The sequence below is a fragment of the Bufo bufo genome, chromosome 2, assembly GCF_905171765.1.
Source record: "Bufo bufo chromosome 2, aBufBuf1.1, whole genome shotgun sequence".
In the NCBI taxonomy this organism is placed as follows: Eukaryota; Metazoa; Chordata; class Amphibia; order Anura; family Bufonidae; genus Bufo; species Bufo bufo.
The window spans coordinates 707,600,465-707,621,154 of NC_053390.1; the positions used below are offsets into that span (position 1 = coordinate 707,600,465).

The following is a 20,690-nucleotide window of genomic DNA, read 5'->3' on the forward strand; positions in this document are numbered from 1 at the left end:
GATAGATGTCCTGTTTATTTGATCATTTGATATGGAATCGAATCGCACATGTAGCGAGGTTCTCACCGCGATGCTTAAATTCAGGGTATGTTGTTGCAGGACCTGTGGCGTCCCACATGGTCTGCAGTATCCCTGGTAATCGGTTACCTGGTTGTCACGTGACTCTGAATAAGGGCGTGCCTTTAGATATCGAATCAAACAATAGATATTTCAGCTGAAAATGAGGAATCTTGCGCTCTTTTTCTCTCAAATGGACCTTATAGTCGTATGTTCCTTTTTCTTTTCTTTTCCTTTTGTCTTTACGACCCTCACTGCTCAGTACCAGACGCGTTTCGGGGTTAAAGGTACCCCTTCCTCAGTGGCTGTCAGCCACAGGTCCTGCAACAACATACCCTGAATTTAAGCATCGCGGTGAGAACCTCGCTACATGTGCGATTCGATTCCATATCAAATGATCGAATATACAGCACATCTATCTACCCACTGTGAGTAAATCATAATCAATCATGAGGGGTAAGAGACAACTTATATCACTAAATACTATCGATATCCATTGCGATCTATATGTTGATTGGAATTGTATACAACAAAAGCACCACGATACGTATGTCAATTGGAACTTTGCACAGCATAAACACCACCATATTTTAAGGCGATTTTTGATATTTATGCTATCAACCAAAAGATAGACATTTGTCATTTTAATTTTATTTCTACTTCTATTGCAATTGTAGTTTATATTGTCTTATATTGTATATTATTGTTTTTTGCTGATTTTTATTCGTGACAATAAATCAATCCAATTATTCTAATACATGTGTGGCATAATTTAAAGTGCCCCCCATCCAGTTTAATATATATCTTAAGAATCGGCAATTATATTAAAGGCTGTCCGTGCCGTTCCGAAAATTGCAGAACGCATGCGGACACCATCCGTGTTGTGAGGATCCGCGATTTGCGGACCGCAAAACACACAACGGTCGTGTACATGTAGCCTAATGGTGATGTTAATTTTGCTAGAGTTCTTCTGTCACCCACCTCCTGCACTGGATCAAGGGGACAATCTAGAACAGAGCTGGCCTTCTAAATGAGCTTATCTAATCTCTGTCTCTCAGTCACAGATAAGCTGCTCCCCCAACAAACCACACCATAGAATATGGCTGATGCCACCACTGAGTCAAATAAGGTCTTTAGGAGCGTCCCCTGCACTCCAAAGGACCTCCGTCTCCTCAACAGATAGAGTCTGCTCTAACCCTTTTTTTAAAAAGAGCATCAGTGTTATGGCTCCAGTCCAGTTTGTTGTTCAGGTGAACACCCAGGTACTTATAAGAGTCCACCACCTCAATCTCTGTTCCCTGTATGTTCACCGGGACCAAAGCAGAGGGCCGGTGTCTGCGGAAATCCACCACCAGCTCCTTGGTTTTGCCCGCGTTAATCTGGAGCTGGTTCCGCTGACACCAGTCCACAAAATCCTGTGTCCCCTGTCTGTACACTGAGTCTTCCTCATCTGTGATAAGGCCGACTCTTAAGCAGATGTAGATAGAGCAACATGTTCTACAGCTTTGTTTCTTCACTTGGTGAATGGCCACTTAGTACTTACAGTAGATGACAATAGTATGCCAGTGTCATTCAAATTATTATTTAATTTTTTTCATTTTTTATGTTTCCACAGTGAATCGGTCTCGTCTTTGTCTTCCAGTGGACAAACCACTCCAACAGATTTAAATAATTCTTGGTCAGGGATTCAAAGCTATACTACTGGACTGTCCACTGAAAGGAGCTCAGTCTACTCCTGGAGAGATGATGTAGGAATCTTCTTTGTCAACATTTTGTAGGAAGTTCAAATCTAGTAGTTTGAGTTCTCAAGATAACCTGTTACATTTGGATTTTTTTTTTAAATTTAAAAGTTTCTATGGTTGCTTTAAATAAATGTATGTATTCTATGTGGGCTCAGTGTCGGGGTCACTATAGAGCAAATCAGTATACGATTGTTTCATTCCTCAAACAAAATTCCCATCAAGGGTTAAAATGCTAAGAACTCCCAGAACCAGAAATTGTGGGAATCTATGGTGTGCTCAGTATCCAACTGAAAAGGACATTCAGAAGAATACTTGTGGGCTGCTATCACTCAGTTGCCCCCAGCTAATCACTAGGAGTGTTCTCACCAATACAATGGAACTGTATATACAGCCCAAAATGTTATTTTAATAGTGTAGTTTCAACGCCATTTATATGAATAGATCTTAAAATTGAAAATATATGCTTTGGGGATCATTTGAACAGATATACATCACTTTTTGGTGTATATCTATAGCACAATCTGTGACTTTTTTCCGCTCTCGCCAGGTCTAAAAAAAGGTTGGGGTCTGGGCAGGGAAGGTTGGAGAGGATCTGATACTGAAAGGGGTAGAGATGATACACATGAGGGTGGAGGTAACGCTGGAGGAGGGCATATGATACTGCAGGGGGGGATAATATTGGATGGAGAGGAAGTGATACTGGAGAGGGGATAGATGATGCACATCATGGAGATAATACTGGAGGGGGGATATTATACTGCAGAGGGATATATTGGATAGAGAGGAAGTGATACTGGAGAGGGGATAGATGATGCACATCATGGAGATAATACTGCAGGGGGGGGGATGATACTGCAGAGGGATATATTGGATAGAGAGGAAGTGATACTGGAGGGGGGGGATGAAGCACATGGTGGAGATAATACTGGAGAGGGGATATTATACTGCAGGGGGGATGGTATTGGATGGAGAGGAAGTGATACTGGAGAGGGGATAGATGATGCACATGGTGGTGGAGATAATACTGAAGGGGGGATATGATACTGCAGGGGGGGATGATACTGCAGGGGGGATATATTGGATAGAGAGGAAGTGATACTGGAGGGGGGGGGGAGATGAAGCACATGGTGGTGGAGATAATACTGGAAAGGGGATATGATACTGGGTGGAGAGGCAGTGATACTCAAGGGGGAGAGATGATACTTATGATGGTGGAGTTAATACCAGAGGGGGGGGGGGTATGATACTGGGTGAGATAATAACAGATTCAGGAGATGATACTGTAGAGAAATGGGGCATAATACTTGGGGATGGGGGAGATATGATGGGACAGGGGAGAGATTATGCCTGGGAAATTAAAAGTGATTTTAAACCTGAAGGTGAGTTATTATATCTCGGAAGGTGTGATACTTAGGGGGGAGAGATGGTATCGAAGAGGCAATTAGACCTAGTGAAGGGGATATAGATGATAACTGAGAAAAGGAGGGAGAGATGATAAACTGGAGGGACGGAGAGAAGATACTAACATAAGATAATACTGAGGAGGGGGAGAAATGATCCTTAGAGGATACTGATAATGGAGAAAGAGTATCTTGATTTGGTAGGTTAGCAAGAAGCAGGGGGCAGAGCGAAGAGTACATAACTGCAGGATCAGACTGCATTTATCTGTAGTCTGTTACCATGGAGACACATATGTCTGTGTAGGGGCTGCACATTAACTACATAAATTATAGAAAATAGCACAATTATTTGCTTAATTGCTTAGTTTCTTTTTATTTTAACTGCATTGATCTAAATTGGTTGCAAAGGTAGAGAAACCATTTACTTGTTTCCTTTATGATGGTTTCGGAGGTAGGGGGGATGCCAAAATAATCCTTCACAAGGCGCCAACTAACCTAAAGCCAACCCTTACCCCGGTGCCTCTTTGTCAGGCACAAATCACAACTTGTGTTTAAGTCTGTGTAAAAAGCTGTTGGAAATCAGATGATTATTTGCTTAATTGTAAATGAACTCTGCTCTTTAGTGTTTATTTGGTGATGTGGCTGATGAGGCGGGAGCTGTGGACTAGCGCTTTAGTCCGGTCTATCTCCTCTCCTCCCATTATTTGTACATGTGGACCTGGACTGTTTCATGTTCTCTAGACCTGTATGTGTCCCTTATTGCCAAAGTGTTGACATTTTATTTTTTATCACAATGTCTACTCACTGCTAATCTGTAGGAACCTGCCTTTATGTGTTATTTTGTAGGCATGGATATTGTGTTTTTTACGGCACAAACACATAGGGAGAGTCAGTTTTAGTGGAAGAAAGTTAGGCAGTCACTCAGGATGAAGCTGAAATGAACCAGAATTGTTTACTGATGGGTGGCAGTATTATTTGGGCACTACAGTATGGTGGAATTATGGATGGCAGTATGATGTTAGCTCTATATGACAGTACTATGTGGGCTGCCTAAAATGGCAAGGAAGTCTTTCTTTGCATGTTGCCCAGGGCCCCGTTTTCTATAGGACCGGCCTCTGATTCTGATATATGATTTGCTCAAGTTGGCTGCAGGGATAAAGACCTTGACATGGACAAATATACTTATTCTCTGTAGATTGATAGAACAAACTATATGACTATAAATATATTGATTACAACAAACAGTTAATAATTGAAATACGGGCACATTGCTGTACAGACTGCAGCAGCGTGAATGACCTCAACATAATTTACTCTACAATTGGGTTGTGAAGTAGAAAAACAAAGTGAGACATTTGTCTCCAACACAAGATGCCATTCAAGCCCATGTCTGCTCGGTGATCATCTTCCTATTTTGTGCTCCATCTGGCAGGAGTTTGATAAAGCCAACACACAGCGAGTGCATCACTTATTCTGGGATGTGGATGAGATGCTGTTTGAAGGCAGCATTACTTCTCAGAACAAGAACCTGCAAGCAGAATGCAAAGACTGGACCAAGAGGTCTCTTCATCTTAGGTAACATGTGACACAATAATATCACTGCTCCAATGTAATCAGCTAGACTGTTACTTCATTGCTGTAATGGCCACTACAATTTGTATGCTGGCCAATGGAATCTTGTTTTTTCTGGTTCTTCTTTGGATTTCGTGCAGAGGCATATGTGCCCCCCAAAGTGACCGGCCAAGAAAAGGAATCCATTCTCTTTCGATGTGTAACTCCTTCCACATTTCTTTCACACCTCATAACCTTCTTTTCAATCTGTTATGGGATTGAATGTGTATTTATGATGCGTGAACTGTTCATTCAACTTTAAAGGAATTGTCTCACTTCAGCAAATGGCATTTATCATGTAGAGAAAGGTAATATAAGCCACTTACTAATGCATTGTGATTGTCCATATTGCTTCCTTTACTGGCTGGATTCATTTTTCCATCACATTATACTCTGCTCTCATCCAGGGGTTACAGGTAAGGGTACGTTCACACTTGCGTTTTTTTTTTTCCGGTATTGAGTTCCGTCACAGGGGCTCAATACAGGAAAAGAACTGATCAGTTTTATCCTAATGCATTCTGAATGGAGAGTATTCCGTTCAATATGCATCAGGATGCATCAATTCAGTCCCTCTTACTTTTTTGGGCCGGAGAAAATACCGCAGCATGCAGAAACACTTGCCAAAATGTATTATGGATCAGGCTTTAAAATTGCCACATTGACGGATCAGTTCTTCGGGTCCGCACATGCGCAAGACCTTTAAATCTGTGAAAAAAATAAATACTGGATCCGTTTTTCCGGATGACACCGGAGAGACGGATCCGGTATTTCAATGCATTTGTCAGATGGACAAATGCCATCCGTTTGCGTCCGGATTGCCGGATCCGGCAGGCAGTTCCGGCGACTGGCTGGAATCCTCTGACGCAAGTGTGAAAGTACACTCATACTGCAGCGCAGATACCGTTTAGCTGGTTCAGGATGCCTATGCGCACTCCCAGAGTCCCAGCCACCAGAGAGGCTGGCGCCTTTTCCTATAATATGCAATGACGTCCACCTCTGCTGGATTGCAAGGTGGTCGTAACCCCTGGTAAGGAGCAATGTACAGTGTGATGCAAAAATGAATCCAGCCAGCAAAGGAAGCAATATGGAAAATCACAATACATTAGTAAGTGCCTTGACTTTGTCTACATGACTTTATCTACATGATGAATTCCATTTGTTTTTATTTTAGACAACCCCTTCAATAAACACTTTGCTCATTTTTGATATGCTTTATATTTTTTATTTATAAAGAAACCGTAGCTCTTCATGTACCATTGAAGACTATAAAGAATACGTTCAGCTCTAAATACCTTTCTTTTTCCTTACTGGTGTATTTTAGAATATTGGGCAAACAACTTATATTTCCAAAGGATGAAGGTTTCCAGCACTTTCAGGGCAGGAATTCAAGTTCCTCATCTTTGAGTTCATCTACAGGTTCCAAGAGTATTAATGAGCACTCCAGCTCCTTAAGGCAGTAAGTAGAGCAATCTTCTTACTTCTCATTGAAGTGTGATCTTTTGAGAATAAGGTGCTGGCTACATAATTTTTCCCTGGGGATAGAGCTATCTAAATGTGATGAAGTATCAAACTACATGAGCAATGGAAACACCATGCTTTTTAATATACCTGTTATTTCACAGCTAATGACTACATAAAGTAATCTGCTATGTAGTACTTAGTACTAAAGATGGTTCTTTCTTCCATGTTCAGATGATTTTTCCTAGAAAACCATTAGGTTTCATTTAAGTGGATGGGCTATGTAGTGCACTACCTATTACCATACAAATGTGGCACAAGTAGCACCGATCACATGATTATGCGCCCTGCCTAACTGGTTTAGGGGTAGAGCACTTCTTCCTTTGTATATGTATTAGGCCTCATGCACACGTATTTGGTATCTGTGTCTGATCCCCATTGTTTACAGAGTGCACACAGACCCATTCATTTATATTGGTCTGCAAAAAACAAAACAAAAAAAAACAGGAAGCACACGGATGTTATAGGATTATAGATTGGATCTACATAGTAGTATTATAGGTTGAAACTAAACAGTAGGATTATAGGTTGGATCTACAAAGTAGGATTATAGGTTGGAGCTACAAAGTAGGATTATAGGTTGGAGCTACAAATTAGATTATAGGTTGAACGTATATGGAAGGATTATAAATTGGACCTACATAGTAGTAGGTTTGAAGTACAAGTTAGGATTATAGGTTGGCTCTAGAACAGGGGTGCACAACACGTGGCCCACTGGCTGCATGTGGCCATTAGAGCCATGGTTTGCGGCTCCCCATCCTGCTGGTCAGAAATACTGCTGATCGTGCGATCAGCTGTGTTTCTGCCTGGAGCGCCGCACAATGCTGCATAGCAGTTCCTTATCCTACACTCTAGCAGGAGAAGGACGGGTCTCCGACTGTCAGTGAGAGCGGCGGAGCCAAGGAGAAGACAGAAGCAGTTTATCACTCCTTCTGCCTTCTCCTCGGATAGGTGGCATAGCTCTCAATGAGCTCTGTGCAGTTTGGACCCGGCGATCACATGATCCCCGAGCGTCTTGGCGGCAGAGGCGCACACAGCTGCAGGGTCAGTAGACCCTGATCAGCTCTGCCTTGTACAAAGCCTCCCCCAGCAGGCTGGTTTTCCCTGCAACTGGGACTACTTTGGATGTCCCAGTTACAGTGGAAATAGTGCAAAAAAGGTCTCTCATTGTCTCCCAAAGGTCTTTCAGTGACCTCTTGGGGACAAATTAAAAAATAAGTTAAAAAATTCCCCCCAAATTTTTTTTTATTGAAAACAATAAAATAAAAATGATTATAAAATCCAAATAAAAGAAAAAAAAAAGAAAGAAAAAAAAAGTCCTCTTGGGGGACATATTATATGGCAAAAATATATTTTAAAAAAATAGAAAATTATAAAAAATAAAATAAAATTATAAAACGCAAATACAGTATGGACAGTCTTTTTATGGTCTCTTAGGGACATATTATGTGGCAAAAATATATAAAAAAAAATAAGTTATAAAGCAATTATAAAAAAATTTTATTAAATAAAATATTAATAAAATACAAATAAAAGTAGAAAAATAAAAAGGAAAAAGTGCAAAATTAAAAAAGTGTCAGTGTCCCACAAATGTCTTTTTATGACCTCATGGGGAACATATTATGTAGAAGAAATATATTAAAAATTAAGTAAAAAAAAAAGATTAAAAATAATAAAATACATAAAAGACCAAATCCGTCGCCGTTATCGCCCCATTCACGTGAAACTATACATATCATATAACTAAACAACAGACACAAAATAGGGAATTAATTATAATAATTTATATTGGTGTCCGTTTGTATATTTAAAGAATAAGGAGCTATGAAATTATAAAGCCCTATGTGTCACATAAAAAAATTGTTGCATAAATTATTTTGATTGTCCAATAAAAAAAAAAGTTACAACCGTTTGAACCACAACGTGCGCTAAATCACAAAAAAGTGTCTGGTCATTAAGGCCTTTTCAGGCCTGGTCATTAAAGTGTTAATCAGTGAGTGCTTTCCCCGCTAGTAAGGTGCTTACTTGTTATCGCATGCCACCTGTGACTGGAGGGCAGAAGGTGGTAATAACCAGTGAGCTCCGTCCTCTGCTTGAAGGACAGTGCTGATTTATGAATAGGAGGCAGAGCCCGCCGGATGTAGATAGCGCAGGGACTGGAAGGTGGAGGCAGCGGGTGGCAGTGTGGAGAATCGAGAGCTGGTAAGTACAGTCCTGATCAAAAGTTTAAGACCACTTGAAAAATGGCAAAAAATCATATTTAGCATGGCTGGATCTTAACAAGGTTCCAAGTAGAGCTTCAACATGAAACAAGAAGAAATGGGAGTGAGACAAAAAAAATTTTGAGCATTCAATTTAATGAAAACAACGAACAAACTGAAACAGGCTGTTTTTCAGCTGATCAAAAGTTTAGGACCACACCTCCAAAAAAAAACTCAGATCAGGGGAACACGCAGGATGGGCCAAAAGAGTGATGTTATTCTCCTGGAAGAAGTCCCTTGTCCTGCGGGCATTGTGTACTGTAGCGTTGTCCTGTTGAAAAACCCAGTTGTTACCACACAGACGAGGGCCCTCAGTCATGAGGAATGCTCTCTGCAACATCTGGACATAGCCAGCGGCCGTTTGACGCCCCTGCACTTCCTTAAGCTCCATTGTTCCACTGAAGGAAAAAGCACCCCAGACCATTATGGCGCCCCCTCCACTGTGGCGCGTAGAAAACATCTCAGGTGGGATCTGCTTGTCATGCCAGTAACGTTGGAAACCATCAGGACCATCAGGGTTAAATTTTTTCTCATCAGAGAATAAAACTTTCTTCCACCTTTGAATGTCCCATGTTTGGTGCTCTCTTGCAAAGTCCAAACGAGCAGTTCTGTGGCGTTCAAAGAGACAAGGTCTTTGAAGACGTTTTTTGTTTTTGAAGCCCTTCAGTCTCAGATGCCGTCTGATGGTTATGGGGCTGCAGTCAGCACCAGTAAGGGCCTTAATTTGGGTCGAGGATCGTCCAGTGTCTTGACGGACAGCCAATTGGATCCTCTGGCTCAGTGCTGATTTTGGGTCTTCCACTTGACTTTTTTGTTCCATAACCCTCAAGATCATTTAAGAAATTCCAAATGACTGTCTTACTGCGTCCCACCTCAGCAGCGATGGCGCGCTGTGAGAGACCCTGCTTATTTAGTTCAAAACCCGACCACGTTCAAAAAGGGACAGTTTTTTGGCCTTTGCCATCACAACGTGTGACTACCTGACAGAAAATGACAATGAATCCACATCTTTGCACAGATTTGGCCTTTTAACCCCTTAGTGACCAAGCCTGTTTGGGCCTTTATGACCAAGCGTTTTTCTTCCTTTTTTTATGGTCTCGTTCCAAGAGCTATAACTTTTTTATTTTTTCATCTATATAGCTTTATGAGGGCTTGTTTTTTACGGGACAAGTTGTAGTTTTTAATGGGGCCATTTTGGGGTACACATAACTTTCTGATTAACTTTTATTAACTCTTTCTGGGAGGGAGATGGGGAAAAATAGCAATACTGCCACTGCGTTTTTACATTATACATTTTTTGGCGTTCATTTTTCGGTACAAATAACATAATATCTTTATTCTCTGGGTCAGTACGATTACAGTGATACTAAATACTTATAATTTTGTTTACGTTTTACTACTTTTTTTGCAATAAAACACCTTTTATTAACCCAAAAAATTATTTTGCATTGCCACTTCACAAGACCCATAACTTTTTTTAATTTTTTTATATGGAATTGTGTGAGGGCTTGATTTTTGAAAGACGACTTGTATTTTTCATTGGTATGATTTTGGAGTAAATGCCGCTTTTTGATCGCTTGTTATTACGTTTTTTTTCGGTGGAAACTAAGAATAAATTCGAAATTCTGTCTTTTTTTATTTTTAATTTTTTACGGCGTTCACCATAGGGAATAATTTATGTAATATTTATGTAGTCCCGGTCGTTACGGACGCGGCAATACCAAACATATGGGGGATATTTTCTCTTTGCAATTTTTTTTATTGAAAAGCGTATTTTCAATGGAAAAAAAGCATATTTTTTTATTTTATGGATTTTTTTTTTTAAATAAATGTGTATTTTTTTCTATTTTTTTTACTACTTAATAGTCCCACAAGGGGACTATAATATACAGTATTTTGATTGCTTTTAAAATGTAATGCATTATCTCTATAATGCATTGCATTTCAATAGCAATGCTATTCGAACATTGATCAGCAGGCTGCGCCAGAGAGGCACAGCCTGCTGGAAGTAACGGAAGACAGGCTCGGGGCTCTGATCGGAAGCAAGGTAAGCTTCCCAGCACATCAGCACCCCGCGATCACATTTTCGGAGTGCTGATGGGAGACAGAGGGAGTCCGCTCCCTCTGTCACCACTTTACATGCAGCGGGCTCCATTGCGCCCGGCATGTAAAGGGTTAAACAGCCCGGATCGGCACTCCTGCCAGTCCGGGCTGTTAGAGCAGGGACCCGGCTCTCATGTGAGAGCCCGGTCCGCGCTCCCCGCTGCACGGGCTTAAACTGGGCCGCCGTAAAAACGCGGCGGCCCAGCCTAAGGCCCCTTAGTGACCGCCGTGAAAACACGTATGGGTGGTCACTAAGGGGTTAAAGGCATGTGGTCCTAAAATTTGGATCAGCTGAAAAACAGCCTGTTTCAGTTTAATCGTTATTTTCAATTAATTGAATGCTCAAAAAATGTTTTGTCTCACTCTCATTTCTTCTTGTTGCATGTTGAAGCTCTACTTGGAACCTTGTTAAGATCCAACAATGTAAAATATGATTTTTTGCCATTTTTCAAGTGGTCTTAAACTTTTGATCAGGACTGTATAACTCTCAGGAATGGGCTACCAATAATCAATATAACCGAATGTAGGTCGAATAACTGTGATAGTAATCATTCCCCCCTATTCACTTTGCATTGGCTTGTGTTAGGGCTGAAACGATTCATCGATTTAATCGATGTAATCGAGGCAAAAAAATCCTCGATGCAGTTTTTCTGCATCGAGGATTCGTTTAAATCACATGACCACGGAGCGTGAGTGAAATTAAGCTTCTCACTCACCGCTCCGTGGCCTCCCGTCGGCACCGCGCTGCAGGACCTTGCGTTCACACATCGGCAGCGCGCTGGCTGATGCTGTGTGTGACGTCAGGTCCCCAGTGCATGCTGGGATAAAGACGCGTCTCCTGCGGACTCCGTGTGTCGGCGCACTCTGCACTGAAAGGTAAGTATAAAGTTAGCAGAGGCGCGGGGGGGGGGGGGGGCTGGTAAATTGGTGGCACCTGTGATTTGGCATGGGCTGGGGAAAACGGGGGCACCTGTGATTTGGCATGGGGAAATGTGGGCAGCTGTGGTTTGGCATGTATAAAGTTATTGGCGTTAGAGGGGTTAATGGGAGCACCTATGATTTGCCATGTATAAAAGTATTGGTGAGGATGGGAAGAGGGGTTAATGGGGGCACTTGTGATTAGGCACTCGGAAGGTTGATCTGGGGGAGTGGGGGACATGGTGGATGGCATGGAGGCACTGGGAAAGGGGGACATCATGGCACTCTGGATGGCATGGAGGGGCTGATGGCAGTGCCATCATGGGGGCACTGGGGGACATGGCATGGAGGGGCTGTTGATCTGATGACACTGGGGGAGTGGGGGACATGTTGGATGGCATGGAGGCACTGGGGAAGGGGGATATCATGGCAATCTGGATGGAGGGGCTGATGGCAGTGCCATCATGGGGGCACTGGGGAACATGGCATGGAGGGGATGCTGAACTGATGGCACTGGGAAAGGGGGACATTTTTATAAAGCACTACATTATTTTAAGAATGTTTTTCTTATTAGATTACTCGATTAATCTTAAAAAATAATCGATAGAATACTCGATTACTTAAATAATCGTTTACTGCAGCCCTAACTTGTGTAATAGGCCAATGCAAATGAGCGCCGATCGACATTTTTTTTATTTGCGGCCCCTTGAAATACAGTGATGTGACAATGCAGTCCTCAGACCAAAAAAGGTTGTGCACCCCTGCTTTGGAGTTCAGGCCTAGTTTTCTGAGGGGTGAGCACATGTAGCTCCTCTCTCTTCCTCAGTTACCACAAAACTCACACACTGAATAGTGGGCGAGCCTAAGTCCATCTCCTAGCATCCTGAAAGGGTCAGGATAGTTAACCCTGACAAATCCATACAAAACTATTTAGTGTACAATGCAGTTAATCATACAGTTAGCCTGTTCTGGGGTACTGCAGATGCTATATTGAGAAAGCACTAACACCTCTATTTAAAATGTCATTTATTTCAGACTGTGTGTATCTGGATCAATGCTTGTCCCGACAGTATCACCATTACAAAGAACTGATGAGTCCACATCTAGTACAAGTTCTTTGGGGTCTGAGACATCAGTTTATTCATTCCTGGAGGAAGAGATCTATGATGTGGAAGGCACTATTGAGGAGTACCTTGCCTATGACAGCAGAGAGCAGTAAATAGAACATTTTCCTAATTTTGTAAAATAAAAATGTGGCTATTATAAAAGATTGCATATATAAGCTCATTGTAATGTGAATGGCTGCAAGCTAAGGCTTTGGGTGAAGTTCCTTAGCTTTATAACTTAATCTGCATAGGGAGTTTTGATATTCAAAAGAGTTTTCCAATGTAGATACTGATAAACTATCATCAGAATAGGTCATTAATATCAGATGGGTGGTGGTTCAACACCTGGCATCCCCACCAATTGCACCGGAGACACCACAGTGGACGGAGCTGGAAACAGAAAGCTCTGACCACTGTGTAGTAGCTGTGCCGGCTACTGCAGCTCCAATTTGCTACACAATGCATGGAGCTTTCTGCTTCTGACTCTGTCCACCGAGTCCACAGTGACAGCGGCTGATCTGTGGAGGTGCCCCGTAACAGATCTCCACCAACATGATATAGATGACCTATCCCGAGTATAGGGCTTCAATATCTAGACAGCAGAAAAACCTCTTAAAGGGTTTTAAAATTGAATCTTCCTTAACCATTAGTGACGATGAGGGTTTGGATCAAAAGAGAACTCAGCTTCACCAAAAGAGGACGAAGCGTGGCATTCCCCCGGTTTCCCCTAATGACTGTATCAAGGACACAGTCGCTGCAGAAGTTTTTGATGACACTTGGAGGACTATAGTGGGATCCATTCAAGAACTGCTCATTAAAACATGGGAAATTGCCTCAGGTAAGTAAATGAAGATTGACATTGATTCAAAACAGTGAGTATTAAATAACAGTACGTCTTGTGCTGCAGCTGTTCTAACGACTCTTCAGATTTCATTATGACTAAAGTAAAATTTCCAGTTTCAGTGGTAATAAAACAAGCAGGAAAGATCCATCATTCTGCAAACCACTATCTTCAGCTTCCAGTTCCTCGTTTAACGTCAGAGACGACAGTCGTTCCTCCATCACGAGGCTCTGAGGCACGGAGTAGTTCATATGGTGCTTATATTTTTACGCCGCAGGTACAAACAATGATAACACAACAGCCCCACCCCCGATCTCTATCTGTCACTATACTAATATATCACTTAACATTTTCATCATATCTGTTTTCTTCTGTCTTGCAGACAATTCGTAATTTAGGTAGCGACTTGAATGGAGTAATGACGATACAAGCTAAACCTTTGCAGCACCGCCATGCTGGACTGGTAGAGAAGACACAGTATGTATTGTTCACTGGTTGACAATAGGTCAGTAGGGTAACTTGCAGTCCATTTGAAAACCACAGATAACAAAACAAAAAAAGTCAAACACAGATAAAAAGAAATTATCTTGAGGGGAATAAAAAAAAAACGTTTTTGAGGTGTCTCCATCGCCATAATGTGCGCCAAATGTATCAAACATTACATCAATCTGTGTTGAGATGTTACTCCACTTGCAATACCACTCTTTTACTAGAGCAAAATGGCGAAAATTTTTGCAGCATTTTAAAAAGTCATATTTGATAAATGTTGAGACTAATCACTAACATAGCTAACCACACCGACCTTCTCACGCACTTTTATAAATTGGAGTGAGTTGAGTAAAAATGCAAAATGTCACAAAAACGTTTTGCACAAATAAGCCCACAAAAGGGGGAAAAACCCAATTTTGCGACTTTTTGAAGCCTAAATTCTGGAGCGCACAGCTTGATAAATTCCCCCCAATGACTTGTGTTACAATTCCAACCCAAATCTGTTACATTTCAAAAATACAGATGGAATGAAGACACTGTTTTATGCACAGCCGGAGAGTGCATTTAATTTATAACTTAGACTAGGGATGCCCAACCTGCGGCCCTCCAGCTGTTGTAAAACTACAACGCCCAGCATGCCCTAATGTACGCTGATAGCTGTAGGCTGTCCTGGCATTCTGGGAGTTGTAGTTTTGCAACAGCTGGAGTGCCTACCTGACTTAGACAATCCCTTTACAATACAAAGGGGGAGATTTATCATACTGGTGTAAAGTAGAACTGGCTTAGTTGCTCTTATCAACCAATCCGATTCTACCTTTCATTTTGCACAGTACCTTTGGAAAATGAAAGGTGGAATTTGATTGGTTGCTATGGGCAACTAAGCCAGTCCTACTTTACACCAGTTTGATAAATCTCCCCCAGAGTTTCTACATCATGAATTACTTTGCATATGCAGCGACCCCGGGGAGAGGTGAGGATTGGAGGAGTGGTAGTGGCTATGATTGTGGTAGCAGAACTCACAGTTCACGGTGGCAATCTTCACCGAGGTCTCCCTGGACCGTGCTTAGTGAATGGAGGGGGCACCTTTCTTCCCTCTAGGCTTTTTCTGACTTTCTGCGGATCCTGCATGGTGTTAGTTGGGATGCCCTTGAAGGTGGATATTTGGCATGGTTAAAGGCAGGAGGGCACATTTAGGGGCCTGCAGATAGTATAAGCAATAACCTGGCTTGGTGGTTGCAATAAATAAAGTCTATCGTTACTGAATTGATGATGGGCGTGGTAGTACATATAGCAGCAAAAGGCACAGTTATACCACAGTGTAGTCTCCTCTCGACAGCTGTGTATGGTCAGTGGCAATGATGGTAGTAGTAGTAGTTCCTGAGTCCCATTCTAAATACACTTTGCAAGTTTCTATGGCAACCACATGCATGCAATTCCCAGGCTGAGGGGAGCAGAATTTAGATCTGGATGGCCAGTCCATCCCAAAGTGTGGAAGGTGCCAGAGACAGTAAAGTCTCAAAAGTCTCTTGCCCTAAACAAGCAAACACCTTATTGGTTCTGGACCATGGAAGATGGCTGGTCTCTTTCTTTCAGGGGTACTGTGGTGGCAAAGTTCAGTCTTTGGCAGCTGTAGTCTCAGAGAGAAAGGTTCTGTGGACTTGGGCTTAGTCTGCAGGAGTCTGCACTAGTAGGTCTTGTCTGTAGCCATGCTTTGCTCCAACTAACTAAGTGACCAGGGGGTGGACACAGTTTATCATCCTGGTAACCTAAGCAAATCTGCCATTGTTAACTACACTGCTCAAAAAAATAAAGGGAACACAAAAATAACACACCCTAGATCTGAATTAATTAAATATTCTTCTGAAATACTTTGTTCTTTACATAGTTGAATGTGCTGACAACAAAATCACACAAAAATAAAAAAATGGAAATCAAATTTTCAACCCATGGAGGTCTGGATTTGGAGTCACCCTCAAAATTAAAGTGGAAAAACACACTACAGGCTGATCCAACTTTAATGTAATGTCCTTAAAACAAGTCAAAATGAGGCTTAGTAGTGTGTGTGGCCTCCACGTGCCTGTATGACCTCCCTACAACGCCTGTGCATGCTCCTGATGAGGTGGCGGACGGTCTCCTGAGGGATCTCCTCCCAGACCTGGACTAAAGCATCTGCCAACTCCTGGACAGTCTGTGGTGCAACGTGACGTTGGTGGATAGAGCGAGACATGATGTCCCAGATGTGCTCAATTGGATTCAGGTCTGGGGAACGGGCGGGCCAGTCCATAGCATCAATGCCTTCGTCTTGCAGGAACTGCTGACACACTCCAGCCACATGAGGTCTAGCATTGTCTTGCATTAGGAGGAACCCAGGGCCAACAGCACCAGCATATGGTCTCACAAGGAGTCTGAGGATCTCATCTCGGTACCTAATGGCAGTCAGGCTACCTCTGGCGAGCACATGGAGGGCTGTGCGGCCCTCCAAAGAAATGCCACCCCACACCATTACTGACCCAATGCCAAACCGGTCATGCTGGAGGATGTTGCAGGCAGCAGAACGTTCTCCACGGCGTCTCAAGACTCTGTCACGTCTGTCACATGTGCTCAGTGTGAACCTGCTTTCATCTGTGAAGAGCACAGGGCGCCAGTGGCGAATTTGCCAATCTTGGTGTTCTCTGGCAAATGCTAAACGTCCTGCACGGTGTTGGACTGTAAGCACAACCCCCACATGTGGACGTCGGGCCCTCATATCACCCTCATGGAGTCCGTTTCTGACCGTTTGAGCAGACACATGCACATTTGTGGCCTGCTGGAGGTCATTTTGCAGGGCTCTGGCAGTGCTCCTCCTGTTCCTCCTTGCACAAAGGCGGAGGTAGCGGTCCTGCTGCTGGGTTGTTGCCCTCCTACGGCCTCCTCCACGTCTCCCGATGTTCTGGCCTGTCTCCTGGTAGCGCCTCCATGCTCTGAACACTACGCTGACAGACACAGCAAACCTTCTTGCCACAGCTCGCATTGATTTGCCATCCTGGATAAGCTGCACTACCTGAGCCACTTGTGTGGGTTGTAGACTCCATCTCATGCTACCACTAGAGTGAAAGCACCGCCAGCATTCAAAAGTGACCAAAACATCCGCCAGGAAGCATAGGAACTGAGAAGTGGTCTGTGATCACCACCTGCAGAACCACTCCTTTATTGGGGGTGTCTTGCTAATTGCCTATAATTTCCACCTGTTGTCTATCCCATTTGCACAAAAGCATGTGAAATTGATTGTCACTCAGTGTTGCTTCCTAAGTGGACAGTTTGATTTCACAGAATTGTGATTGACTTGGAGTTACATTGTGTTGTTTAAGTGTTCCCTTTATTTTTTTGAGCAGTGTATATATTGCCCATACATACACAATGCATAAAGAAATACGTGCTTTAACAATAAATCACATTTAACTCCATAACATTAAATTAACCCATTTAGCAGTAATAAACCCTTTGCAGTAGTCCTCTTGGCACTACATATACACAACAAGGAATGTACAGTTTTTATACACATGCTCTATACACATACTAGTTGGAATGTGATTTATTGAAGTTTTCTTGAATCATCATTTAACAATTGTGTAAGAAAAATAATTATCAATTTTCTTTTTTTTTAAGTGAACAAGAAGATAAAAGTTTACCTGCTATGCCAAGAGTATTAAACTCTGCAAGAAACCGACTTGGTAGATCGAGTGACAATAGCATTTTTTCATCCTCTCGGCTTCTACACACTCCTTCTAGGAAAACCCCCACCCAGCGAAGACTGCCTGCTCTTACATTAGATCCAATGCGCTCGAAAACACCCAATGTGTACAGTGATGAAGTCCTTAGGGGTACAAAACTGTGAGTATCCAGAGAACATCCAGGTCATGTTATTGCCGTGTGGCACATTTATAAATTATTTTCCACCAGATCTGGAGGGTCAAAAATGGCACATTCATTGGTGTGTGTAAACAAACAAATAAAAACGAGGGATAATTAAATCTTAAGGAAAATAATTTCCAAAAGATAAGAGAAACTAGAGGTGCCAGTGGAGGAGGAATCCCCATGGTAGAAAGGGTGTAGAGAATAGAGAGAGGCTGCTGTCGGGATGACAACGTAGACAAATGATCTACGTGTAAGTGGACAAGTGAGTGGAAAAGCGGTGAGAGTAAACACGTTAGGGACTAACAGTGTCCAAAAATCTTCATTGGTTCCCAGTCGATCCCCGGGTATAGTGCCAATTTCAATATGAATCGGTGCTAAGGATAATACACAGTCCAACAAGTGGATTATAATGGTTAAAAGAATAGATTATTCAGCAAAAAAAGAATAGATTATTAAGCAAAGGGAACTGGATTGTTAAATAGAACCTATCACCTGAAAGAAAATAGAGATATGTAGATCATCTATAGCAGGAATGGCCAACCTGAGGCTCTCCATCTGTTGCAAAACTACAATTCCCATCATGCCCAGACTGCCAACAGCTATCAGCTTACAGCAGGGCATTGTGGGAGTTGTCGTTTTACAACAGCTGGAGAGCTGCAGGTTGGCCATGCCTGATCTATAGTAAGGTGAACCGGGATTGGGTACAAAAGGAAAATCCTATTGTGACATCGTGTCTATTTAGGTAACAAGGTCGACACTATTTGTTATCTGTGGCAAAGTGATGGTATCAATCTATATTAGATCAATATCCTTTATTAAAAATTCTGCTCAACGCGTTTCGGGGAGTCAGCAGGGTCCCCTTCATCAGGAGCAATACAAAGAAAGCATAAAAACAATTCACCAGTGTATACCAGTAGAGATGTTTCCAGTTATCCGAATATAAACATCCCCCATACTGCTACCCCTGACAGAGTTCCTGTCACCGCCAGACATCTGAGAAGCTCTGACAGACATTCTTCAGAACCTCCTGCTTGAGGTTCTTTTGTTTTGCATTCCTTTTGTCATCTCGTTTCCCTCTCTCAGCTGTCATCTAGTTGCACTGATTGCATCCCTTTAAATCCCCTCCCATACTGCATTACTTTGCGGTTTATACAACTTCCTGGAGTGTGTGCATGCTGGATGCTACAACTGATGCTTCTACAGATAAGTCTGTTCATTTATCTTTGTTTTCCTGTTTGCTTGATCCGAGGTGACCCTGACTCCCTCCGTATTAAGTGTAGGGAGCCGGTGGTCGTGTCCCCTCACTATTATAGGGTGTTCAGGTGTCATACAGTCGAGGAACGAGGGTATGCAAATTTCTACCATTGAGATTTTTGCATAGGCTGAGCAGTAAGGGAGAGAGCTAGCGTTGTTACAGGGCTTACCCGTTGGTTCCTTAGTTTTGGATCAAGTCAGTCGGATCTTCATTTGTGTCTTCTAGTTTTCTGTAACACCATCCGTGACATTATAAACCGCCAAAACCGTCTTAAGCATGAATCCGGTTTCAACCTTGATTGACCGCATGCAGGGTCTTTCACTGGAGGTAGCAGATCTCCGGAAAACTGTCTCTCAGTTTGAGGTGACCGTTTCTGCTTGCGTTCATGGAATTTTTTCTGAGCCTAAAATCTCGCTTCCGGATACGTTCTCCGGGGGTAGTGAGAATTTTGTTCGTTTTAGAGAGGCTTGCAAACTCCATTTTCGCCTATTTCCCCATTCCTCTGGTGATGAGGAGCGGAGGGTGGGGATCATCATCTCGCTACTCAGGGATAACGCTCAGTCCTGGGCCTTTTCGCTGCCGGTGGGGGCACGGCCCCTCCGTTCAGTGGATAAATTTTTTTTAGCCCTGGGTCAGATATATGATGATCCGGATCGTATTGCTCTGGCTGAGTTTAGACTACGTCTTTTATGCCAGGGTAACCAGTCCGCAGAGATATACTGTTCAGAATTTCGGAGATGGGCAGCTGATTCTGGTTGGAATGATGCTGCACTCCGAAGTCAATTTTGCCATGGTCTTTCAGAGGGATTGAAAGATGCATTTGCCTTTCATGAGAGACCTACCTCTTTGGACTCTGCCATGTCTCGGGCCGTTCGAATTGACAGGTGTCTTAGAGAGAGAGGAGAGATCACTCCTTCCTGTCATACTCACTCCAAGGACAGTGCGGCGGTCTCTTTCAGTGCGCAGGGGTCTCAGTCTCTTTCAATCCCCTCTGAGCAGGAGCCCATGCAGCTGGGTTTGCTTGCCTCTGACAATAGAAGATTCATCTCTCAGAGGAGGGTTTGTTTCTGTTGTGGAGGTATAAATCATTTGGCAAATGTTTGTCCCTCTAGGAGATTCAGGCAGTTTTTTGAGAGTAGTAAAGAAACAAAAAGAAAAAAATCCTCTAAAAACGTTCCATCTGTTACTATTGGCAAGGTTGATGCGGAAATTGAAGGTTTTCCGTTTGCTTGTAGTTCCCGTTTTGTCCTACCTGCCAGGGTGGCGCTAGAGAGCAAGAACTTTTTTTGTGAGATTTTTGTAGATAGTGGAGCAGCTGTCAATCTCATTGATAATCAATTTGCTATAACACATGGTTTCCAGGTATGCACTTTGGGAAAGAATATACCTGTTTTTTCTATTGATTCAGCTCCACTTTCTCAGAAATCGTTAAAGGGAACAGTTCACAATATCCGTTTGATTGTGAGTGATACTCATGTTGAGGATGTGTCATGTT

At 42.6% G+C, this 20,690-nt stretch overlaps 1 protein-coding gene across 3 annotated transcripts in view; it reads left to right on the plus strand.

Annotated features, from left to right (window-relative positions):
* Positions 1-20,690, plus strand: part of FAM149A (family with sequence similarity 149 member A) — a 155,694-nt gene that overhangs the window by 75,567 nt on the left and 59,437 nt on the right. For all 3 annotated transcript variants that reach the window (XM_040418757.1, XM_040418758.1, XM_040418759.1), the window contains exons 3-10: positions 1,673-1,805; positions 4,632-4,774; positions 6,132-6,266; positions 12,646-12,825; positions 13,367-13,554; positions 13,674-13,834; positions 13,940-14,034; positions 17,692-17,916. In XM_040418757.1, the coding sequence (XP_040274691.1) occupies positions 1,673-1,805; positions 4,632-4,774; positions 6,132-6,266; positions 12,646-12,825; positions 13,367-13,554; positions 13,674-13,834; positions 13,940-14,034; positions 17,692-17,916 (1,260 nt within the window). The remainder of the gene's footprint in view (positions 1-1,672; positions 1,806-4,631; positions 4,775-6,131; positions 6,267-12,645; positions 12,826-13,366; positions 13,555-13,673; positions 13,835-13,939; positions 14,035-17,691; positions 17,917-20,690) is intronic.